At 40.3% G+C, this 24739-nt stretch overlaps 1 protein-coding gene across 4 annotated transcripts in view; it reads left to right on the top strand.

Annotated features, from left to right (window-relative positions):
• The window catches only part of SLC18A1 (solute carrier family 18 member A1), a 320481-nt gene that overhangs the window by 61306 nt on the left and 234436 nt on the right, over nt 1-24739 (top strand). For all 4 annotated transcript variants that reach the window (XM_078668076.1, XM_078668075.1, XM_078668077.1 and 1 more), the window contains one exon: nt 23791-23994. In XM_078668076.1, the coding sequence (XP_078524202.1) occupies nt 23874-23994 (121 nt within the window). In that variant the 5' untranslated portion in view covers nt 23791-23873. The remainder of the gene's footprint in view (nt 1-23790; nt 23995-24739) is intronic.

The raw sequence follows: 24739 nt of genomic DNA, 5'->3' as shown, positions 1-24739 counted from the left end.
AATGGATCATTTGTGACTGTGCAAGCGATTAACAGGATAGGATTGTTTTAATACATGAATGAATATATGATAATGTATATATGTCCAATGTGGAACTCAATGTTCAAATGTTGATGAGACCACGTACTATGTAATTCCTCTATGATTAATTTACCCTGTTTTGCACAATTTTCCTTTCCTCACCCCCTTCTCCACGCCTTTCTGTTCTGGGCTTATCATGAAATGCTTTAAACTGCTTTGTTGTGAAAGACATGGTAATTAATTTTCAAATGAGGATGTATATTAAATAACATTCTCCTAAGTTTATATTGATGAGGTATTTTGTCATTGTTCAAATTTTGTAATTTGAATCTGTGTGTTTTATGTTGTTCCTACTGGGACCCCTCTTCATATACCATTGACTACCCAGGTCCCAGTACCAGTGGGTTGACCCATATATTGTAACATTGCTGAAGTAGATGGCTTGCAGCATGCATGAATGCAATAGTAGAGATCACAACACACAGTTGGCAGTGAACCTGGAGCCCGACACGGAACGGACTGATCTCTACTATTGCATTCACGCATGCTGCAAGCCATCTACTTCAGCAAGGCGCGAGGTTCCCTGGATTCGTAGGATTGAACTTAAACATTGCAAGAGCGCCTATGTACTCGTAGTCACAGCTATAATTACCACTTACGGATGTGTTTCACTTTTAACGGACTTCTAATAGGACAAACATATTGTGTTACGATTTTTAGACTTGGAATCTTGATTTATCTCTTTTCGATTACTGACAGCAATGGGCCCCGCTGGGTCGGAATTAACACCGGTGGAGCGACCTTGACCGATTTGCGACACGGACGCAAGCCCTGAGGAGTCGCGTTAACTCTGTTCCTAAGGCGACGAAACACGTGTCGGCTGGCTTTTGGAACGGTTAAAAATCTGTGAAAAATCTAACACTTAAAGAATCAACGATTACTGTTGTCTTTGTTTCCATATATTTTCACTGTTCATGTATAGATACGAATTTTAAGGATTGTTGGTTATGTGTGCATAGGCATTTCTGGCTGCCAGCTGAGCTAGGGACCAAAATCCACAGCTACCAAAATTGTAGATTCCAGAAGTTTTCCTCACAGAAATGTGTGGAAAATATGTCTTTTTAGTCAAGTTTGAGGTTTACGAAGGCTTCTGGGTAGAATTACCTGGTGAGAGCCATGCAAGTCATGCACCCCTGGTCACCCCTGGTTGTTGTCACAGTGTAAAAATGTACAGATTTACTTGGTTTCCCTAGGTGCTATCTGAGCTAGTGCTCAAAAATCCACATCTACCCACATTGCAAACAAACAACCAGTTTGCAGTGGTAAAATGTAATGTGTCAATATTGTGTTTTGGGCCATTTCCTTTTGCAGGCAATAGGCCTACCAACATAAATGAAATACTATTTTTATAGGAGAGACTTGTTCCCCACAGATTACATAACTTTCCATCATAGAAATAGGAGAAAAATATCTGTTTGTAGTAAAAGTTTGAGATTTGCAAGGGATTCTGAGTGGAAAAACCTGATGAGCGCCATGCAAGCCACCAGACTCGGATTCTCCCAGGTGTATAGCTTTAAAAAATATGCAGGTTTTCTAGATTTCATTATATGCTGGCTGACAAGGGTCTGTTTTCTGTGTAGAAATAGAGAAATACTAGGTGGAAGGAAGTTTGTGACTCGCACTGATGCCAGAACTTTACATCACGGAAATGTGAAGAAAATGTGTTAATTTGCCAATTTGTGACTATAAAAACTCATAGCTTAAAACAATTAAAAAACACTTAAAACAATCACAGAATAAAAGTTAATTGTCCTCGTTTCATATTTCCTTCTCAATTTCAGTGCAGAAACAAGATAATTTACAATCGAAAAAGCATAATGAAGGGTAGTCTAATTGCTGTATAAACTGCAACCCTTCTTGGTGTCTGCTCAAATTTCTGTCACATCGAAAGGGATATAAAAAACAAGATAGTAAAATGTGGTATAAAGTGCAGAAAAGCATAAAATGCTTTGTTGGTTGAATTGACATTCCATTACAAGGGCAACAAGTTATAGACATGAGCCAGGTCCCAGGCTGATGAAAGGCAAATACATTATGAATACTGCCTAATCTAAGCCTGATCAAATAGAATCTTAATACTTGCTTTTCTATCCATGCCAGATATGGTCCCATTCTAGATACAGTAAAGAGAGAAACATAATCTACGATGGATATCCTATCCAGAGATGCCAAGTGTTTTTAAGTCAAGGTTTGAAGTCTGCACGGGATTCTGGGCACAACAATCTTGGGAAAGTCATGCAAGTTACTCCACCCTGGATTTCCCTTGGTGTCTAATTTTTAAAAGGTATGGTTTGCAAGATTTCCCTGCGTGCCGCCTGTGCTAGCTCCCAAAATCCACAGCTATTCACATTGTTAAAAAAGTGTCTGTTTTTAGTGGAAGAATGGGAGGCGTTCAAGTTGCATTTTAGCCCATTTCCTGCCGTGGACAATAAACCTACCAACACAGGTGCAGTGGCAATTTTATTGGAACACAAATGGCAACATACAATAGTAGAGCATGTGGAATACCAATTAGATTCCGCTGTTTTTGTGCCTTCCTGGTGTCAGCCAGTGTGTAAGAAAGAAAACATTTTGAAAAAAGCTCTCTGAATCACATGCATGGGTACCAGCAAATTCAGAGATGTACAAAAACACTGCTCCTAAACTCCATATCTTGTGCCCATTTCATAAATACATAGGTTTCCGTGATACCCATTTTTCACTCTACATATTTCACCATGTGAATTGGTCTGTCCTCGGTATATAGGGTCGGACTGGGACTAAAAATAGACCAGGGCACCAAAATAAAAGTGTCCATCATTAACAAAGCTGGTTGCTAAACAAAAGTGGTAATAGCAGGGAAATCAACAGTAAAAACCAGGCCCATCAGGTCATAAAACCAGACCGCAACTGCTAAAAAATTGGCCCACACACTGATCTGTCGGACCAGCCCATCGGGCACTGCCTGACTCTCCTATCGGCCAGTCTAGCACTGCCCTTCATGCGGACCTCTGTTTGGTGTGTGGGACTGGATTGAAAAGGGGGTTTCAAATGCACCTACATTTTTCAACCTTCACCTTTTTAACCTTTTCCGTGCTAATGACAAGGTGAACTCGTCATGAGGCACACTGGAGCTGTGCTCATGACAAGGTCAACTCGTCATGTATAATGGGATTATCAAACTTTCAGCGCCTGAGGGGAAAAGCCTTAGCAGCCAAGGTGTTAACATCGCTATTCCCAAAAGCTCAAATGGTGTCTCGACACTCTTCATCCAACACATTGCCCAAAGTGGTGGAAATTAGCGCAGGATTGGAGGGATGAAAAGCGAGGGGCCAGGCAAAGAGCACTGGGGACAGACAAGAGGCATAGGTATGCCAAAGCCATTAGATAGTTACCACCACTGGCTGCTGATTATAACTGGGCCTGGGCTTGGCTGCTGGTCTAGGCCTGACTGGCTGTGGATGTCTGCATTGACTGATTCCAAGAACACCATGACCCTGAGGTCCAAGAACTCAGAGGCAAGGCTGTGTGTAACAAAGTGATGGAGGGCAGGGAGCACGGTTGCAGGCACAATTATTTATCACAGGGCAGTCATTAGTAGCACTTTCGTACCCTACTACTTCATGACAGCCCTGGGAGCAAACACACCAATATGGGTGGTTGAATTGACATAAATAACTTTGAGTCCACGTTGGTGCTAGCTAGTCCTGGGAGGCTGGAAATGAGATGAAAGAGTGAGAAGTGATTATAATGGCGAGGCTACTGGTTTTGTTACTGCGGGCCAATATTGCAGTACTGCTGCAAAACCATCCTCCAGTAACAAAACCAGCCCCCCACCCTTCCAGCTGCCTGGGGTAACACCTGATGTTCAGTACCACCAGTCCGGCCTTGTTGGTACATAATGAAAAAAAGCTGTATTGTGCACTTCAGTTGTTTGGGTACCTCGAGTTCTTGGAGAATGTACAAACCCTATATATCTCTCCAACTAGGAGTGTCCAGGCGACATGATGGCATATTGCATTTTGAAATCGGCCATCGTGACAGAAGTTACAAATAAAAATGTTGTCACAAATGGCCATCTTTTTCCTGCTCATTTTCAATATTTCTTTATTTCAATAGTTGGTTTCTTTGGGAAAACCTTGAGAGATATAAACATATGACCCCTTGCTGAATTTAGAGTTTTGTCTACTTTTCAGACATCTATAGCTATCCTGGATCACCTATGGGGTTCACACAGATTTCCACCAAAACTGGAAGCAGGTTAAAAGCACAAATAAATTAGAAAAAATGGCTACTTGTTTGGAGAATGCCAAAACTGTGGTAAAAAAATTATGTTTTTTATTTGGCTCTGCATTTTCCCGAAAGCTAGGAAAATTGTGACTTTAGCACAGCAAACAGGTAATTGACGCCAATTTTAGTTTAAAAAACAGACACTTTTATCTGGAGCCCCTTTTTCCTATTTTTCCAAATTAATTCAAAAAGTAGCTATATTTTGCTTATTTTCTCAGACCCCTCAAGGGGAATCCAAAATGTTTGGGTACCTTTAGAATCATCAGGATGTTCAAAAAAAGGACACACGTTTAAAATGGATACCTTATGTAGACAAAACGTTATGGAGGCGTAAGCACAAACTTTCTCACATAGCCACGCAAGGTCTCAGCACTGGAGAGGAAAAGCCCAGCAATTAATAGGTTAAACTCCCTGCAATTATAAAATCACTACAGAATTCCACTCAGTATCTCTTACAAAATTGCATGTTTTGTGCCTCATATTATTGTTTATTAGGTGGATTTTATCTCCAACATTTTTTCTTTTTTCCTGACTACTATGGCATGACTTCTTCTGCTTCTGGAAACTACTCCAGTGTTACGGACGATATACCCTATGCACCTAGGGTTACCAGGTGATATGGTTGTGAAACTTTCTTTGTTGCACTTTTTAATTTTCCTTTTGCAGTAGCGAGTAATTGGTCCTGAAGAAAGCAGCGGACAACTCTAGTTCCATGACTGCTGAAACATGTTGACCTCTAGTTCTTTCTAGCAGATATTTGTTTAACCTGCTATATTCTCTGCTCTGTTTTTAGCATTGGAAGACAGAAGGACATCATTAAAATTATTTTCCCTCCTATCTCTCCAATTTTATTCACACTATCTAATACACATCACATTTTTCACACTATTTTCATACGCACTGCAAATCAGTTATCCTAACATATCTGTTCAGATACTCCCACATTCATCCTATATCACTGTTTTTTTGGTACCCACTTCTACACTAAGTGGCTACAATTGAATTCTCCTTGGTGTGAGGAGACTCAGATGATGCAAAGGGTGGAATCGGACAATAACTGATGGGTATACTTCATGCCCTAGAGATATCCTATTGTGCCATATTCACATAGGACATTTTTTCCTTTTCTTTTCCTCCCTTATAGTTTATTACATGTTCACTTCATGCCGTAGACAGGATTACTTTAAGACCCACAGGCACCTTGTGTTGACTTACGTTTTGGATTTTATCTCCTCTCATCTTACAAGTAATTCAATAATAGATCTCCTCGATCTTGTTTTCAGTTCATTAATATAGAGTTTTGCTTGGTAGCCACTCCTTTTTGGTCCGAGCTCTTCCAAATTTGGAATGCTCTATTTGCTTGCCCTAAAATCTATTACTGATCATTTCCACATCAGAAAGGAACTCAAAGACTTTTTGTTCCATAGGGTCTTCATTTAGTCACACTCTTTATTCTATTTCTTCATTTGCTATCAGCTGCAAGAGATCCACTTGGTGGTTGTGCAATTTACAAATCTTATAACATAACATACCAAGAGATTGAGTCATTATGTATCAAAGTCAATCCTCTACTTCTATCTTCAGATCTATTCTTCATTAGTATTTTTAGCTTGTCAGGACACCTGTTCTCAAGGATAGTTGTTGCCTCCGATTAGAAAGGTGTCTGATTGCCCCTTGGATATTTCAGCGGTTCTTCTTCCAGCAGATCATGAATTTCCACTGAATGTTGGGCTGCTGAACAAACATAGTGTCACATAGATCTGGTTTCAGGGAATTGAGTGAAATTGGAACCTTACTTCATGCATCTGCAAGCTTGATACAATTTTCTGAGTAGTTATCTTCTAGTGGTAAGCTTTATACCCAGCTGGTAGGGTTCCAGTTTGGGAGGGCCAGGAAGCCCCTTAAAAACTATGTTGTTTCAAAGAGTGCCTATGGTGGTGGCTTAGGTTGTATGGCTGTCTCTCTCTGTTATTTTAGGAGGTGACCTGATTTGATATGCCTGAGTATAGTCAGAGGTAAGTAACCTGGATTGGCTTGGCAGTTCCAAACCATTTAATACTAGAATAAATCATTATTGTACCCATTTTATGAAGGTTTAATGCAGGGTTGGATTGGGTTTCAAAATCGGCCCAGGCACACTAAAAAAAAGTGGCCAACATTTGCGTATTGCCTTTCCTCAAAACACTGCTTCAGCAAAATTTTATTAAAAAAGGGTGGGGGGGGGAGATACAAAAAAAATGCACAGATTTGTTTATACTGGTGACTGGAAACATGTGAGGCCACTTCTGCTCAGGCCCCCTGTCCCGCCAGGTAGGCATACATTAATGGGCTGATGCAGCGAGAGAAAGGGAGTGACACCTCTACACGTTCCTAAATGGGAGATCATGGACGCCCATCTACATCCAGAAAGGCCACTCAGACACTCACTGGGCCATTGGCTGTATCCGAACAACAGTGACACCACCCAAATCTGCCCCCGAGACTGCTCCAAAAAGCAGCCCACAGTTGATACTTGGCACCGGCCCCTTGGGCATTGCCCAAGTGCCGGCGTTACCAATCTGACACTGGCTTAATGTTTAGTCTCCCTTGGTTAAAAAAATATATAGTGAACGTGACCTTAGGCCTATGAAGATGATTTGAGTGCAAACAATCCTCAGAAGATCCAATGAGATCTTGGCTTTTAGATTCATGTTAGATATAAGGTGGAAGCAATACAGAAATAAGTATGTATGTAAATATGTAAGTAGGTATGTATGGAAGTATATATCATTTCTTTATGGTGAACCTAGCCAAAAGGCAGCAGAGTGTTGTACATGCTCAAAGGCAAGCCTAAAGTCAGCCGGTAATAGGAGAGGAATCTAAATTGCAGACAGTTAATACATTGTAATGTAGTGTTCTTTAAAGAGGTGGGGCTTCGGTTCATTCTTTAAATAGAGCAGCATTGTGGCGGTCATAATGGATAGGGGGCTGTTGTTCCAGGTCCTAGGTACATGGATGGGAAAGGCCTGTTGTCTTGTTGTTTTCTTTTTTAAACTTAGTGCCAGATTTATCAAAGGATTGCGTTGCACTTGTGTCACGCAAGTTGACACAAATGCAATGCAATCCTTAAGTCAAATTTACCAAGCCATGCACCTTGCATGGCCCTGCATGGCTTGGCAAATCCGTAGTAACGCAAGTCAGTGCAAGTCACTGTCTTGAGTTACTCTGCGCTGGGAAGGTGTTGCATGAGTGTAGAGTGAGTGTTACCACACATCTACCCATGCATTCCCGGATTTACAAAGACAAGTAAACCTGGGAGTGCATCAATGTACGCCTTCCCGGCAGAGGCATAATGAGGAGAAATGTATTTATTTTTCCTCTTTTTTTTCTCTTTCTAAGTAGATTGCATTCTATGGCACACTTAGAAAGAAAAAGTATCTTCCTGCAAAAAACCAATCCAGTCTGCAACACAGGCACCCTTGTATTAGAGCGCAAGAGTGCCGGCATTGGCACTTGGCAGCCACAAGTGCACCAGTGCAGATAGAAAGCAGTAATGCACCATTTGTTAGTAATTATGGGTCATTCCTGCTCTCTCCATTTGATGCAAAGCAGCTGAGCAAGTTCATCATCATAAACTTTATTTCGGTCATTGCGAGCATAAAAGTGCAAATGCATACAGTACATGAATTCGATGATAAATACGTGACAAAGGTTCGTTAAATACAACACATCGATTACCAATTGATTTGTACCAGCCAATTATAAGACAATTATAACAACAGCTAAAAGGATAAAATATGTGGTATCAAAAACGTATACCCCAATTAAATTGCGCAGAAAGACCCACCATATAATCACATTGTTGAAAAGTGATCCGTTTGCGGGAATAAGAAACATAAAATTATTGTCTAAAACATAGGCGGTAAAATTGATAAAAAATTAGGAAGTGTGCACCATTGCATTGATAGAGCGTGCGGGACCACTAACTCAAATTTACCATACTCACCTGGGCCCATACACATTCAAACATTGAGCTAGTAATCATGCCTGTATTTACTATTAACAGTCTATCAGTACTTGAGTCCTTTTGGACTTATACCTGTAAACCATGAGTTACCAATCCTTGTCACCTTAGCTATAAGTCCTGTGGATTGAAGAGGGTGTTAGCATAAAACAGGTAATAATGTAACCTTCCTGAAACAACCACAGATTCAGGGGAAATTTTTAAAAGTGTATCTATGCAAGATTTGGGTGAGTCTTTGACCAAATTACAGAGATCATGAATTTCATAAGCAAGAAAATGATTAATAACAAGTAAAGTTTGCAAGAAATCCCAGTAACACCTTTAGACATTGGTACCTAGGAAGGGTGAGAAAGGGAAATAGCACACAGACTATATTTACCTAGAATGGTGCAATGACCAATCCTGGCCATGGGCTGGGGCAAAATAAGAACCCGGCACCCGACGAATCAGGCACCCATGGGACAAGACAGGTGCAGTTCAGGACAGGAGACCTCCACTAAAGTGCAACACCAGGGTCACACCCCTCTCTCAGTATAAGCCAATTGGATACCCCGATCGGGTAATCGATAATCTCCCCCACACCTTGAATTTTCTGACAATGTGCTCCGCCAGCACCTCTATTCTTGATCTCCTATAGCAGTCATTGGGTCAGTGACAGGTCAGCTACTCGGAAAAGTCGGACAATTTCTCTATCTAAACCTACCTTAGTTATACCATTTCACGGGCAATGTACCACCCCAAAATGTTGCAAATCTATGTGTTCCCCTTCAGTGATTGGTTGGAAAGACGAGGAGAGGTCATCACACCATAGTAAGATGAGATCATCTCAATATTAGGTTTAAATTGATTCCGGTTACCACCCATAATTTATTTTCCCATACACTTTTATTCCACCCAGAAATATTTGTACACTTTTTGAATATAATTTAATTTTTAGCTTCCTCTGTAGAGGTCAGATGAGCAGGTTCCCAGGAATATTGTGGGTAAGAAGAGTGTTGGCTCTTATTCAATGCCAATGCTTCAGCAATTTCGGTGACAGAGTTCGCTTGCGCGGAGCATTCAAAGGTGTGGACTTTCACAGTATTCAGGTCCAAGTACGAGCTAGCAGCGAAATCAAAGAAAGACACATTAAAATACAAAAATAAATGATTACACTGTATACCCTCTATCTCTACTCTAACCCCATTACTTTACTTTAACTTTCACATTAATAAATAAGCAGAACGAACAAGGTTAGTACAAGCGCCAGCATAAGCGTTAGCATGTGAGATTTAAAGCGGCTATTTTGGCACTAGTGCGCAGAAGCAGAAAATTCCCACCAAGCAGAGATATGTCATACCACGTGAGTGTGGCAGACTCATGCGCAATACAGTTCCCGTGTTTTCGGCGGCCATATTAATTCACTCGAGTTATTATTAGTAAATGCACATAAGCGAGCTTCCCCTAGATACTAGAAATGTCATGTAATACAAATATTAATTGACGAAACATGTTGGTTAATATATTACAAATTATTTAGAGAGGGCTGAATCCAAGCAAGTTTTGGTATATGTAAAACCTTGCTCCATCAGCATCTTTGATGTGTACCTTCTAATGATCCACATTTTACCAACAAACTTGGCAACTGCGCAAGCAAATGAAGGCCTTGAATCGGTTTTCGGAATGCGCAGGGCTTCTTGGGGTCATCGAATTCCCAGCAACCTGCAAGAAGGGGCTAGCCATTTACTTCTCGGGGAGTTATACAGAGGGCAAGAGAAGAAAATATGGCTAATTGTCTGACGGGTGAGAGTGCAACCTGGACAGCACTGCATTGCAGAGGAGGGCCAACACCAAGCTGCAGTAAAGGAATTCACAGGAAGGGAGCCAAATCGAAATGGGATATAAAGCTTCCTATCCTATGGGATGGTGATAACCTCCATTCCATAAATTCTAATGTGAGATTGCCCCCAGCCAATTGAGTAACAGTAGTCTGCGCCACCCAGTTCCAGTATTGGGTCCTGACCAGTCCTTTACTGGGCAATAAACTGGGATCTTTAGCATTCCACGAGCTTCCCAAACCTATCACGGTGAGCTGTGACCTGACTTTAGTAAACCACCCAATTTTCTTGAAGCGGTCAAGTGTGCAAACCTTGTCAAGAGCAGCAGCGTAATGGGAGAGCTCAGGGGTTAGTTTCAAGCACAGCCAGATAACAGGGGAGGAAGCCTCGCTTTATTCACAATTGACAGTCTACCAATATTTAGCCTTAATGGATGAAGTGAAGTGGTCTGGGAAGGGAGAAAAGGGATCTCAAAAATGTGTTCTCTGTAGTGAGGAGGCCTTGCAAATTCTCAAATCCCCAAAGCTCGGCCCCATACAAAGTGGAACCCATTACCTTATTGTCATAAATCTGGAGTGGGGCTGCTATTGGTTAGGTCTGGGAAGTCCTATGCTCCTTGATTAGAGCCCCAGTGGTCGGTTTCTGTTGAAGAATCTGCTTCATAATGTGGTGCTTCAAGGCCATTTTCTCGGAGAGAGTTACGCCCAGATAGTCAAATGTGGCCACTCTCTTGAGGGGGATCCCCCCAATATAATTTTGCCTTTAAATGTTTTGTGGGGGTTCAACAGTAGGAGTTTGGTTTTCGAGATGTTGACCTCCAAGCCTCTCATTCCACAAAAGGACTTGAAGTGATCTAGGAGCAGTTGCAGACCACTGGGGGTCTTAGAGACAATTAGTGTGCCATCCACAAACAATAAGGTTGTTACTTTGACACACCCCAAAGAGGGGGCATCAGCGGGGAGTTCCTCTAAGTTCTGGACCACTCCATTGATGAAAACTGAAAACAGAGTAGGAGCCAACACACAGCCCTGTCAGACCCCTTGTCGACACTAATGAGTCTGTCAATTGCCCTTGGTCCCCCCAACGAACCCTTGCGTAGTTGTCCTCATGAAGGCAGACAACCAATGCAAAGATCTCAGGAGGAAAACCCAGCTCCTGCAGGACACACCATAATTTGTGCCTAGGAATGAGGTCGAAAGCCGGCTTCAGGTCAATAAATGCTAAGTAGAGACTTCCCTGTTCAATGGTCACAGTTTTCGAGGCCAATAGGAAAAAATGAAAAACCTCATAGATGGTCCTCCGTCTAAACCTTGCTTGGAAGGAGGATAAAATGTTGTTCTCTTCCATCCAAGCCGTAATCTTCTTAAGAAGTGCACTGGAGAAGGGTAACTAGACATAATATTGAAAACAAAATATAGAATGGCCATAATATCGAAGTAAAAATATAGAATAGACAAAATATATCGAATTTTTAATAATATCGAATTTTTTTAAGTGTTTTGTATGTTAGTATATGTGTGAAAAGTGTATATTATTTTTGTAATGTATGTTTAATTTATTTTAAGTAATGAATTTTATGTTATTTAATTTTTGCGTAATTTAATTCTGTAGCGGGTTGTGGGTTTATTGGGGAATAGGGTGAGAAGTAATTTAATTATATTAAATGAAATAGTAATTTTTAGCAATTATTAATTATTTTTAATTTAATGTTGCTTTTTAGTTATGTAGCGGGTTGTGGGTTTATGGGGGAATAGGGTGGGAAGTATTTTAATTGTAATTAATTAAATATTTGTATTTATTTATTGGTATTCATTTTGAATTTACTGTTAATTAATTTTTAATTGGTAATTAATTTTGATTAATTGGTAATTCATTTTTATTAATTGATAATTATGTTAATTTTCTTAATTTATTTTCCGTAACGGGTTGTGGGTTTATAGGGGAATAGGGTGGGAAGTAATTTAATAGTAATTAAGTAAACATTTCTTTTTTTATTTATTGGTATTGATGTTTAATTTATTGTTAATTAATTTTTAATTGGTAATTAAGTTTTTATTAATTGGCAATTAATTTGTATTAAATAATAAGTTGATAATTATGATATTTTTATACATTTATTTTCTGTACCGGATTGTGGGTTTATAGGGGAATAGGGTGGGAAGTAATGTAATTGTAATTAATTACATATTAAAAATACTTTTTGTGTATTGATAATTAATTTACTGTTAATTATTAATTAGTATTAATTTGTATTATTAATTCATTTTTGTTATTGAAAACTAATTTGTTGTTAATTAATTATGAATAGGTAATTATTTTTTAATAACTAATATTTATTTGTATTTCTAATTAATTAATTATGATATAATATTAAATTGGTAATTAATTTTAATTAATGTTTTATTGGTATTGATATTTAATTTATTTTTTTTAACATATCAAATCATTAAATTCCCTACTGATAAACTCACTGGAGTGGGAATAGTAATTTTTACCCTTACGCTATCCAACGCTTTCCCTACTGTTGCACTCTCTGGAGTGGGAATAGTAATTTTTACCCCTACGCTATCCAACGCTTTCCCTACTGTTGCACTCTCTGGAGTGGGAATAGTATTTTTTACCCCTACGCTATCCAAAGCTTTCCCTACGTTTGCACTCTCTGAAGTGGGAATAGTTATTTTTACACTCCCGCTATCCAACGCTTTCCCCACTGTTGCACTCACTGGAGTGGGAATAGTAATTTTTACCCCTACGCTATACAACGCTTTCCCTACAGTTGCACTCACTGGAGTGGTAATAGTAAATGTTACCCTTCCACTATCCTACGGTAAAAATATTGTATATTTGTTACTAATATTACGTTAATATATATATATATATATATATATATATATATATATATATATATATATATATATATATATATATATATATATATATTCACTGAAAAAACCATAGGTTATAGACCATATATAGTTAGGAATTAGCATTTAGAAAACCTTATTTTACTCACACAAAACCATTGAAATTCCATATATAGTTAGTTGCACTAATTATATATCGCGCACCCGCAATCCACTGCTGATGATGTCACATATTACATCATTCATGACATGGTCAGTGACATCACTGATGACATCACTGATGACATCTCAAATGACATCACTGATGACATCACTGATGACAACATCCAGTGACTGTATGTTTCTGTAAAGTTAAAATATGTCTTAGATATTGAAGAATGAGTGGATGTATAAGTGTCTGGATGAAGGATTTAGTAGGTGCGTGACTGACTGTATGAGTGAGTGATTAAATGTGTCTCACTGAATGCATGGGTTAGTGACTAAACTGTCTTAATTTGTGCATCATTATGTCTGTTGTGATGTAAACTGCTGCATGTGTTGATCATTAGCTATACGAGAGGCTATATGTGTTATTAATTGGTTGCCCAAGTATTTCTATGGGAGATTGAGTTTGTGTGGGGGTGGCTGGAAGGTGTGTGACTCTGTGCATAGATGTGTGAGCAGTTTATTCACTAGGTGTATGAGTTCAAGAGTGCATGTGGAAACAGCTACATGGGCAGTTGACTGTGTGCATGAGTGTATTGATGAGTGAATGGATATCTCAATGCTACATGTCATAGTAAGTACATATGTAAAACACAGTACATGTGAGAGTTGGCATATATAAATAACTGTGCATGAGAGCCACTGAGTGAGTGGTTGTATCGATCATTGTGAACTTGTATCAGGGATTGTATAAGAGAGTAAGTATATGTTTCAATAAGTAAGGTGTGTATAACTGTATAGTTGAAGAAATGGAGGTGAGATTGTTTCTTTGCATGACTGACTGGGTGTGTGAGTAACTCCATGGATGAGTGGCAGTGTGTGAGTGTCTGTATACACTGAGTGTATCTAAGGTTATATTAGAGTCTGAAGAGGTTTATCGTATTAGCACAAGAATGATGCCAAATGAGACGTCATCAGTGATGTCATCAGTGATGTCATTTGAGATGTCATCAGTGATGTCATCAGTGATGTCACTGACCATGTCATGAATGATGTAATATGTGACATCATCAGCAGTGGATTGCGGGTGCGCGATATATAGTTAGTGCAACTAACTATATATGGAATTTCAATGGTTTTGTGTGAGTAAAATAAGGTTTTCTAAATGCTAATTCCTAACTATATATGGTCTATAACCTATGGTTTTTTCAGTGAATTTTCAAGGTTTTGTAAATGCTAATTCCTAACTATATATGGTCTATAACCTATGGTTTTTTCTGTGAATTTCATTGGTTTTTTAACAGCTAATATCTGTAGCTGTAAAATGTATTCTTCTTTAAATCCAAAAATATATTTTATATGTTTATGAATAATTTTTTTTTTAAATATTTTTTTTTCTTCGTTCCCGCTTCGCGAATCGGGAAGCTTCCCGTTAGCTGACCTTGATGCCGCGAAATAGACCGCGAGCCGGTAAACGTTTCTTTACCGCAAGTGCCGCGTTAGAAAACAACATCGTGACGCCTCCCGTCCGCATGACGTTTCACGTTGTCGCGTGATACGTCATATGACGTGCTACGTTAGCGAACTGGTACGCGAAGCGAGTCGCAAAGCGCAGGTTTCTGGAAGCAAACCGGGAGGCCCTGCAAAGCGCTTAACGTAAACACAGCAAGTCATGTGACTTGGTAATAACACTTTTCATTGGTTCATTTCACTTTTGGTTTCCTAATGATGTAAGACTAGGTCATATAATCTAAAATGAACACTTTTGATTGGTTGAGAACTCTTGTTTTTCCCAAATGATGAAAATCTCTCCTTCTTTCCTCACTCTGACTTTCATCATTGTGAGAGAAAGACCCTTTGTGATCACTGAGCAATGGCTTCTTTAGTAGCTTCAGCTGGTGCTTCCCCACCACCTCCACCACATCCAAGGAAGAGTGGACCACCTGCTCAAGTTGTAATTCAACAAGAAGAAGAAGAAGAGGAACAGGAGGACGAGCACGAAGAGAGGCAGTTTTTGCCTGAGCAGCCCAGGACGTCTCACCGGAAAGAAAACTTCATTTGGCAATTTTTTAAAATTCCCAAAGGTCAGAAAAAAGTAAATGCAAGATACGTAACTTGCCTTATATGTCAAGATAGACTGTCCAGAGGGACCGACAAAAAATACAGTTTCGGAAACTACACAATGCATCGCCATATGACTAGGTGGCATCCTAACAACTACAGTGCTGCACAGTTTCGGAACGACCTAGATAATCTCCCTATTATGGCCAGAAGATCTGTTGTACCGGAAGTAACGGGACCAGAGGGCAGGGAGATGGTGCCAAATATACAAATGAGATTTGGTGATGTAAAACACATCTGCGCATTTTGCGATGGATTCATTTCCCATGGAGAAAAAAGCATCACTCTGATCAACAGAGCTATTGACTATCATATGCAAGTTTGTCCGAAACGCCCAAAATAATAAATACTTCTTTTTTTTGTTTTGTTGCTCCTGTTGAGCCCTTTACAATGAATCGTTTTCATTGCCCCCTCCAAGAAAAACCCAAAAAAATATAAAACTGTTCCGAAAAATTCAAAAACAGTAAAAAAATGTTCAGAAAAAAAAAAAAAAAAGTTCTTTTCAGAACTACCTCCCCGTTATTAAAAAATTGGTACAATATTTGGAACTGTGCCAACCTCTATTTCTCTTAGTTCGCTTCCTAGTTCGCTCGCCGGTACGCGAACCGGAAGCGAACCAAAAACAGTAAGTATAAGGGAAGGAAACAGACACTTATGTTAAAAGAAAGACAGCTATAAGGGAGTAAACTAGAGATACCATTACCCGTAATCCACTGCTGATGATGTCACATATTACATCATTCATGACATGCTCAGTGACATCATCAGCAGAGGATTGCGGGTTTTTTGGCAACATGCCTTATCCACGGTTTAATAACGCTGCCTTTTGCTTTATATAAGTTTTCAAATTGTATGAAATATATACCAATAGGTCGTTATGAACCTTTAGGTAGTGCTTTTCTTCATGAGGTCTGGTCGCTTCCATACACATACAGATGTTTCAAAGATGATCAAGAAGTTTATCTGAATGGAGAGGAATGCACTGAGACGCCAGATCATTCACTAATGTGTAGGCACATACAGTTACACGGTTCATGCAACAAACACCGACCAAATATGGCTTGCGTGTTGCAAGGCACGCCAGTTCCTGCTATCATCCCCACGTTCAAGTTGTTGGAAAATGGTAGTTATTTGATGCTCAATAATGAAGATTGTTCTGAGTTAATTAAAAGTATTCCTTTTATCGTAACAGTAAGTGAACGGGTTATTTTCTGCAGAAATGTTCTATTTCCTCCCACACATGAACATAGGGAGTTTTCAATCTGGCCACAAATACCAACCTTGGGACACGTTTCAACGGCATGGCAAGAATAAGAGCTCTTTTGTCTCAGAGAGAGGTGGCCTTGAGTTCGGCCCGTGAACCTTTCGTACTTCACATAGCGAACACCCGTACAGAGGTGCACACCCTTTTCAATTAAGATTTGCCTTTCAATTTCAGCAACATGTTTCCGACTATCTTTAACGCATCCTCCACAAAGTCCCTGGCACACTTTTTTAAAGTTGTTACCAGTGGTCTCGTGACTTCATTTGAGAAAATCTTTGGAGTCATCCCTGCTTCCTTTCATTGTATTTTCTGCACTCTGGTTCGTGGATTGGCATTTTTACTTGCATTACCAGCGGACGCTCTTGTGCTTTTTTACATTTTTAAATATGGATGTCCCTCCTATGCAACCTCCGACCCTGCAGCTGCTGACACTGTTCCGCAATCGCATGCTAGAATATTATGGCACAATGCCGTTGGCGATATTAAGCACGGCATATGGATTATCTTTTCGGTTCTCCTACTTCACCTGTGTCCAGCCTGTATTTCACTGCCTGACCTGTGATTTCGATTGGGCCATTGATTTGTGTCTCTGCGGACCGGTTTCTCCTGACGTCGAATTTAATCAGCTGATGACTCCTATCATTACTCACGAGTTGGTTTGTCCTGGCGAAAGGATTATGGCTGTGGCATTGATGCATGGACTACTTGGTCCCTGGAATTTACTGGCGGCAGCACAGTCTTTCTTGGAACAGAGCTTTCTTGAAAACCCACCGAGCTGTCCTCTGATGGTGATAGAGGATCCGGTGCTGGGAGAGCACGTATGTTCTTTTCCGCTTTTAAATTGGATGGCTGAACTGTTTTCGGATGAAGACGGTGACTTCCTATTGGAGGCTGTTGCAGCTTATTTTGCATACACAGTTATGTCATAGACCTTTTTCATGTTTGATATGCTGAGTACTAGCATTTCATTGACAATTCATTGACTTATTTGTCAAGTTTTTATTATTTACCTTGCCTATTGGCTTAAGACTCGATAAAGTACTTGGCTGTTTTATTTTTCTTTAGCATTAAATTTTCCTAGTTTTTAATGCTTTACCTTGCGGACCGTCCACATATAAACTTGCAATCTGCTCTCATGAGATGGCACTTCTATTATCTTATTCAGTTCGTTTCCGGATTATGAGGAGGTGTCATCTAGGTCCTGGATATCTTTACACCGTGTTAAGTTAGCATGGGCTCATTACCGGTTTAAACGCCATTTTTCCTTTTTTGCAACTTCTGCACACGACACTTAGTTGTTGCTTTAGCTTTCCACCTAGTAGTTCATCGTGGTTTACATGAGAATAATATGTTATTGGTCTACTATCTGCTTTACTTGTTAAACTATATCTGTACAGCGAGTGCTAAAGTTTCAAGAACAACACGATACAGAATTGTTATGAGGTCTGATCTCCACGACTTCATACTCATAACATAAGTGCAACTTCTGCCAATTCTGGGCATGAGGCGGGTTTTATATTGCTTTGCCGAACACACATACACAACAGTTGATGCGGTTCACATGAAGAGAGAGCTGGTGTATGCTGATGTGATTCCTTCAAATCTAAGACACTAAAGTATGGGCACGCCCTAAACCAACACAAAGAGACCTTCTTAGCAAATAATATAATATGTGTATTAGGGAGGGTGAGATATAAGCAGCCGCGGGCCGTGGAGGGAGTTACGATGGGGCAGGGAGGCGGGGAGGGGGAGAAGCAGGGTGGAGCCCTCTCTACCTTGCCCCTCCCCCTCCCCGCCTCCCTGCCCCACCGTAACTCCCTCCACGGCCCGCGGCTGCTTATAAGTGTTGCTAACTCTTATTCATTTACAGCATGTTAACATACTGTCACCATTCGCTTTTTATGTACTAGTAACTATGCTGGTAATTTTGCTACTGATAATATGTGTACTTGTATTCTCCACCCTGCTTCTCCCCCTCCCCGCCTCCCTGCCTCACCGTAACTCCCTCCACGGCCCGCGGCTGCTTATAAGTGTTGCTAACTCTTATTCATTTACAGCATGTTAACATACTATCACCATTCACTTTTTATGTACTAGTAACTATGCTGGTAATTTTGCTACTGATAATATGTGTACTTTTATTATCTAAGGTACTACGCCTGAGAAGACGGCATTAGTAAATAAACATTTCAAATACACATCTGTTCTTCTTAACTCCATGTTCTGGTTTCTAAGAAATCTATAACGACCGACTGTTCATGAGTTCCACGTATCCTGAGGTACTATAAGTTCATATTCTGGATTGTCTAAACATTGAGAGTTTGTTATATCCAATGTGACACTGTACCTAGCTTGCTAAGGAGTTTTTGATTACTAACGTGAGTTTTGGGACACCCTAATTCGCCGAGGTTCCAATCCTCTGTCCACAGTTCTGTGTGAGAACAGAAACCCTGCGACAGGGGCACCCCCGACCCTTGCTGGAGCTTCATCACACTTGCGATACAACTCCAGCAATGCATTCGCCGAGGTTCCAATCCTCTGTCCACAGTTCTGTGTGAGAACAGAAACCCTGCGACAGGGGCACCCCCGACCCTTGCTGGAGCTTCATCACACTTGCGATACAACTCCAGTAATGCGCCACCTTTACGGCACAGATACATCACGCATCTGTGCTGTTTTTGCCCCATGATGCGCCGCATTGTAAATGCAGCACACCATAGGTGACGGAACAGCGGCACAGAATGACTAACACATCCCTGGTGATGCGCCAGTCATCATAAATGTATCCCTATGCTTCTTATCTTGTTAGAGATGAACCGCCATATGTATCATCAAAGTTTTTTGCATTTCCTAAATAGCGAACTTTAAGGAATAAATAGCGATTCTTTACCATTCCTAGTTTGCGATGAGCTATTTGCTAATTAGCCGAATGTAGCCCAATGAAGCCCAATGTAGCCCAATGTAGCCCAAAGATGGCCGCCAGACACACAAAAAAACAAATGTAGCCCAAATATCAGCCAGATGTAGCCCAACTATAGCCCAGTGACAGAATGACCAATCAGCTTCGCAAACCTCCGTTACGCGAAGCGGAGCGCTGTTACAGATATATATCTTTTTTTGAACGTTAATTTCTCAAAATCCACTGGAGCACATATATTGAGACCTAGCAAAGGCACATCGGGCTACCAGTCCCTAATATTTTGCCAAGTTTCGTGCAAATCCATTCAGCCGTTCAATTATTATTATTATTTTTTTTTTTTGCCCCGCGGGGCCCTTTTAAAACCTCCACATCAAACCTAGGGGGTCAGCGAGGATCTACTATGCCCCCTTATAGTTATTTCCCCCTTTGTTTTGACCTCCTCTTGTCTCTCGATCCTACCGAGAGACAAGATGGCGGCCGCTACGGACTGTTTGGAATGTTGACAGACGCCGGAGAACCAATCAGCTTCGCTTCACAAAGCTCCGTTGCGCGAAAAGTCCGCGAACCAGAGCGCTGCCCGGTCCGCTGTTACAGATATATATCTTTTTTTAAACGTTAATTTCTCAAAATCCACTGGAGCACATATATTGAGACCTACAAAAGGCACATCGGGCTACCAGTCCCTACAATTTTGCCAAGTTTCGTGCAAATCCATTCAGCCGTTCGGGCTAAAAGTGAGGCCAACCGCCCTATGGAAAACTCAATGTTAAAAACACGTTTTGGGACCCCCCTTTTTTCTCGGCCCCCACTGGACGAACCCCCCCCCAAATTTTCAAGGGCTGCTCAGAAACAAAATGTGCCATTTTCCTGAAAATTTCAGCCAATTCCGTCCACAAACGCCAAAGTTATTAGACATAGAATTTTCAAAAAACCCATAGAGAAAAAATCCTAACTATATATACCTACTGGCGACCGCCAGTAGGTAATATATATAGATATATATATATATTCATAAACAAATGCCCTGGAGCTTCGTAGGACGCACACTACAGCGGGCCCCCCTCTGGTTGCCGTTGACAGTTCACATTTGCAAGCAGATTTCAATTTGTTTTGCCTTACGCGTTTCCAGACCTCTCATCTCTCATCAGAGGCAGCTAGTTACACATGAGTGGCTCATTACTCTTCTTTTATCAGGCTTTTGCACAGTTCTGATTGAGTCTTCGCCATTGGTAGGACGTTCTTTCTCCTCGTAACAACAAAGTGCATGCTAGTATCACGAGTGCCGAAGAGTAACAAAGCAGCAACTGTCTCCCTTTAGTAGGTGTCACTCACATGTATTAGATGAAAGCATTTAATTTCCCTTTGTACGGTTCTGGATGCGCGTGTGAAATCCATTAGTCTAGCTCGCTGCGCTGTATCAGGCTGGAATTGTTTCCGACCACAGCCTCTTTTTCTTTCAAAGATGGTGCTGTCCTACCACGGCGGGGGCCGGTAAGCAGTGCAGCTGATTCGGCGCAACTACCAACGTTCATTTTGGTCCCCTACTATAGGGAGAAACTTTACTGCAAAGAGTTTGTCACAGAACCCATTGAGGGACTACATTGCTTGTTAGAATAGACTACTATTCCCAGCATGCATTATTGAAAGTGAATAATGACTGTCTAATAGCAACGCCCACTGGGGTGGGGTTATTTATTGCATGCCAAGCCATCTGTGTGCAATCATTCAAGTCGCCCAAGAAGAAGAGGCTCATCGCCTTGAAACGCGTCGGCACCTACTTGAGACTGAACTGTAGCTATTAGATGCCTTTTCAATAAACCGCAAGGTGAATGAACTGCGTGTGCATCCTGGAATGCTTTGGGCAGTTGTTTGGAAAAATACGTACGGGGAGCCCTTCCGCGCAGGATAGCAACATCTCAATACTCTTGAGAGGCTGCAAGGCGGGAACGATTCCATGCCCGGTAAGCAGTGCAGCTGATTCGGCGCAACTACCAATGCTCATTTTGGTCCCCTACTATAGGGAGAAACTTTACTGCAAAGAGTTTGTCACAGAACCCACTGAGGGACTACATTGCTTGTTAGAATATATATATAAGTATTAAAAAAATAAAATTGTATGTTTATTTTTTTAACTTAAATTAATTATTCATTAATTTTAAGGTTATTTAAATATTTTTAAGTATGTTTTAGTTAATTATATTTATTATTTCATTAATTTAAAAATACTTTTAAGACATTTAAAAAAATTCTATATTTTGACTAAGTATATTTTTTACAACGATATTTTTGATTCGATATTTTTTTACTTACCTGTTTGTAGATAGGAATTCAATATTTTTGCATTCTATATCTTGTCAACTATATTTTAGTAAGTCTAAATTTAGGTATTCTATAATATGTCAGTGATCCCTGGAGAAGACCTTTTGTGCACCATCGATCAGGCTAATGGACTTGTAGTTGGATGGTAATGAGCGGTAACCCTTCTTTAAAACCGGAATCACCTCAGCATCCTTCCAGAAGAGTGGTATTGGAGCCCCTGCAGAAATTCCATTGGCTAGTGCCCAGATATATTTTGACCAATTAACAATGCTGTGAAGAAAAACATTGGCAGGTACACCGTTGGGCCCCGGAGCTTTGTTCCTAACTAAAGAGTTTATGCTTTGTATGATTTCAGCTAGGGAAAACAGCCTAGTGGTCTGGGGGCTGGTGTAGTTGATGGTAGGGCCTTCCATAGCTAAATCCCCATATCCGGTAGATATTGTAGAGAAATGTTGATACCAAGTGGTGTTGGCAATGTTGTTGGTAGGTGGCCTCGGTCTTTCTGCATCTCCCCTAGTGACTAAAAGCCAAAACAGTTGTGAATCTTTCCTCTAGCAAGCGTTACTAATCTGGAGCCATTGATTCTCATCCTATTCCCATTTAGCTCTGGCAAAGGCTGTCTTATAGGATCTCCTTTCTTCTCTTAGTTCCACCACATTGTTTGATCTAATAGCGATGACCAGTGTCGATCTTAGGTTCCTACACTCCCGGTTAAACCAGGAGGAGTGTGGTCTGGCTGATTTGGCTAACCCTGAGGCCGTTGAGGCATTCTAAAGTAGGACTCTCACTGATTAAAAAAAATGTGTATGGCAAGCCGGAATATGTGATGTAACAACACAGTCTTTCCAACGCAAGTCGTTACAACGACTTGCGCTGGAGGGCGCTGGACTTAGGAATAGTAAGATTTACTATTCCAACACCAGTCTACGTACAGTAGGGAAGGTGATGGGATAGCAAATCTTACTATTCCTTAGGTTATAGCGCCATCAGCGCAAGTCGATGTAACACTTGCGTTGTAACGGCTGCGTTGCAACTGCATCACGGTGTAATCACTATGATGTAAAGGATGTTTCCCGGCAAGCCGTGATCTTTGGGAACCCATCCTGCTGCTCAAGTAGTCTATGTAACTCTCTAATGCTGTCTCATAAGTTACACTTCATGTCTTCAAGTTTCATTGTGTCAGTAGCTACTCATGCCCATTTGAATCGCCTATTGTCATTAGTTGGAGCAAGTTATCATGGATTCCTGGCTGCGGGTGTGCTAAGAACCAAACAAATGTATTAAATAATCAATATATACTATATCTATATATTTCTTTAGCATTGAGTTTTATTTATTTATTTTTTAAACTAGTGTAAATAATGAATTTTAAATTATTTCCTAAGGAAGTTTATTTTGATTACATACCTCCATTATTTTTTGCAATACCCGTGTTTGGCCATGTGTGCAGCTGGAATTACTACTGTTTTTTTAGTAGTAACTTACATTCTGATTTTGTGAATAACCAAAAAGTAGTAAACTTACTCTAAATTGCAAGTTATTCAGAAGTGTAAATTAACTTTGTAAATTATGCTTTCTCTCTTGTTTGGACCGAACTTCAGGTAGGTGTTCGACAACCACCAGGTCTGCATAATTTGCAAGCAATGTTTGAGAAGTTGAATGTCTGAAGCAGAGGAGACTTTCAAGTAGAGTTATGTATCATTGGCATATTTGAGTAGCTTGATACTGGTATATATGATTAGGGTGTCAAGTGGCTCCATGTACTGGTTGAAGATGAGTAAGGTATGGTAAAGATACAAAAAACAAGGGAAAGAGGGACATGAAAGATGAGAAAGGTCATGCAGTTTAGTGTGGTATTAAGGGCACATCACATGAACGTAGGTAGGTTTGTTCTCTTGCACATAGTCTAAGTTAAATTTCTGCTTGTACCAAATTGTTTTTACCATTCTCTTGACACGGTTATCCAGGTGAGTTTTCTCCATTTTCAGCTCTGAATGTTTGCTGGGAACTTTCTCAGCCTTGTTAACACCCACCAGCTCTCCTCTCTGCAACTGAAGACCATTTGCTCACAATGAAGTTTGGTGAATATGCTCCCTGCCGGTGGCTGAGAGAAAGCAGAGAGTCACAGAAACTGGTTCTGGTGGTGGTGTTTGTGGCCTTGCTATTGGATAACATGCTCCTCACAGTTGTGGGTAAGTGCAGTGCATGTTTCTTTCATATTAATGATGACTGTGGCGATGAGAGTTCAGGCCACAGAACAAATATCTGGGCTCCACTGTGTATGAGTCAAATGAGCATAACAAGGCTGTGTGTTTCCTTACTTCCAACCAGAAACAGTGGTACCAATGAAACACAATCCCATTTTATTATATCACCTAACAACTCCAAATTTGGAACCTCACAGAGGAAGTGAGTGTCTTTAGATACTGTGGTGTATTCTACTACATCTTGATGCTGGCTTCCCTTCTTTGTCTACCCAAAACATCCACGCACAGCACGTCACAACTTTTTGAAAGCTGCATAATCAGAGAAAGGACAGTGCCTTTATTATTATTATTATTATTATCATTATCATTGCGTGCCATTTATCTTCTGTTGTTGAGCATGAGAAAAAAACACATAGATATGAATACCTGTATACCTTCTGCCATTGTGTGACACCAGTGCCACTGCCCTTTAATTAGGTTTATAAAACTAGCCTTGAAACAAAACATGTGCATGTTTGTCACAGTCAGCAATGGAGCAGCAGTAGCAGCATTTCTTTTGTTCAAAATATACAAATGTGTAGCCACTGTGCAGACTGAAAAATCATAATGACAATAAGCAACTCAACTAGGTCCCAGTATTTCAAAATTAGTTGTTGTGCTCTTTGGCTGAGCCCTGGAATACAACTGCTCAAATGTAACACTTTGAGCAATGCTTTGTTATACTCCCCTT

Source organism: Lissotriton helveticus, chromosome 11 (genome assembly GCF_964261635.1).
Source record: "Lissotriton helveticus chromosome 11, aLisHel1.1, whole genome shotgun sequence".
NCBI lineage: Eukaryota > Metazoa > Chordata > Amphibia > Caudata > Salamandridae > Lissotriton > Lissotriton helveticus.
This window is presented reverse-complemented; position numbering and strand designations above follow the sequence as displayed.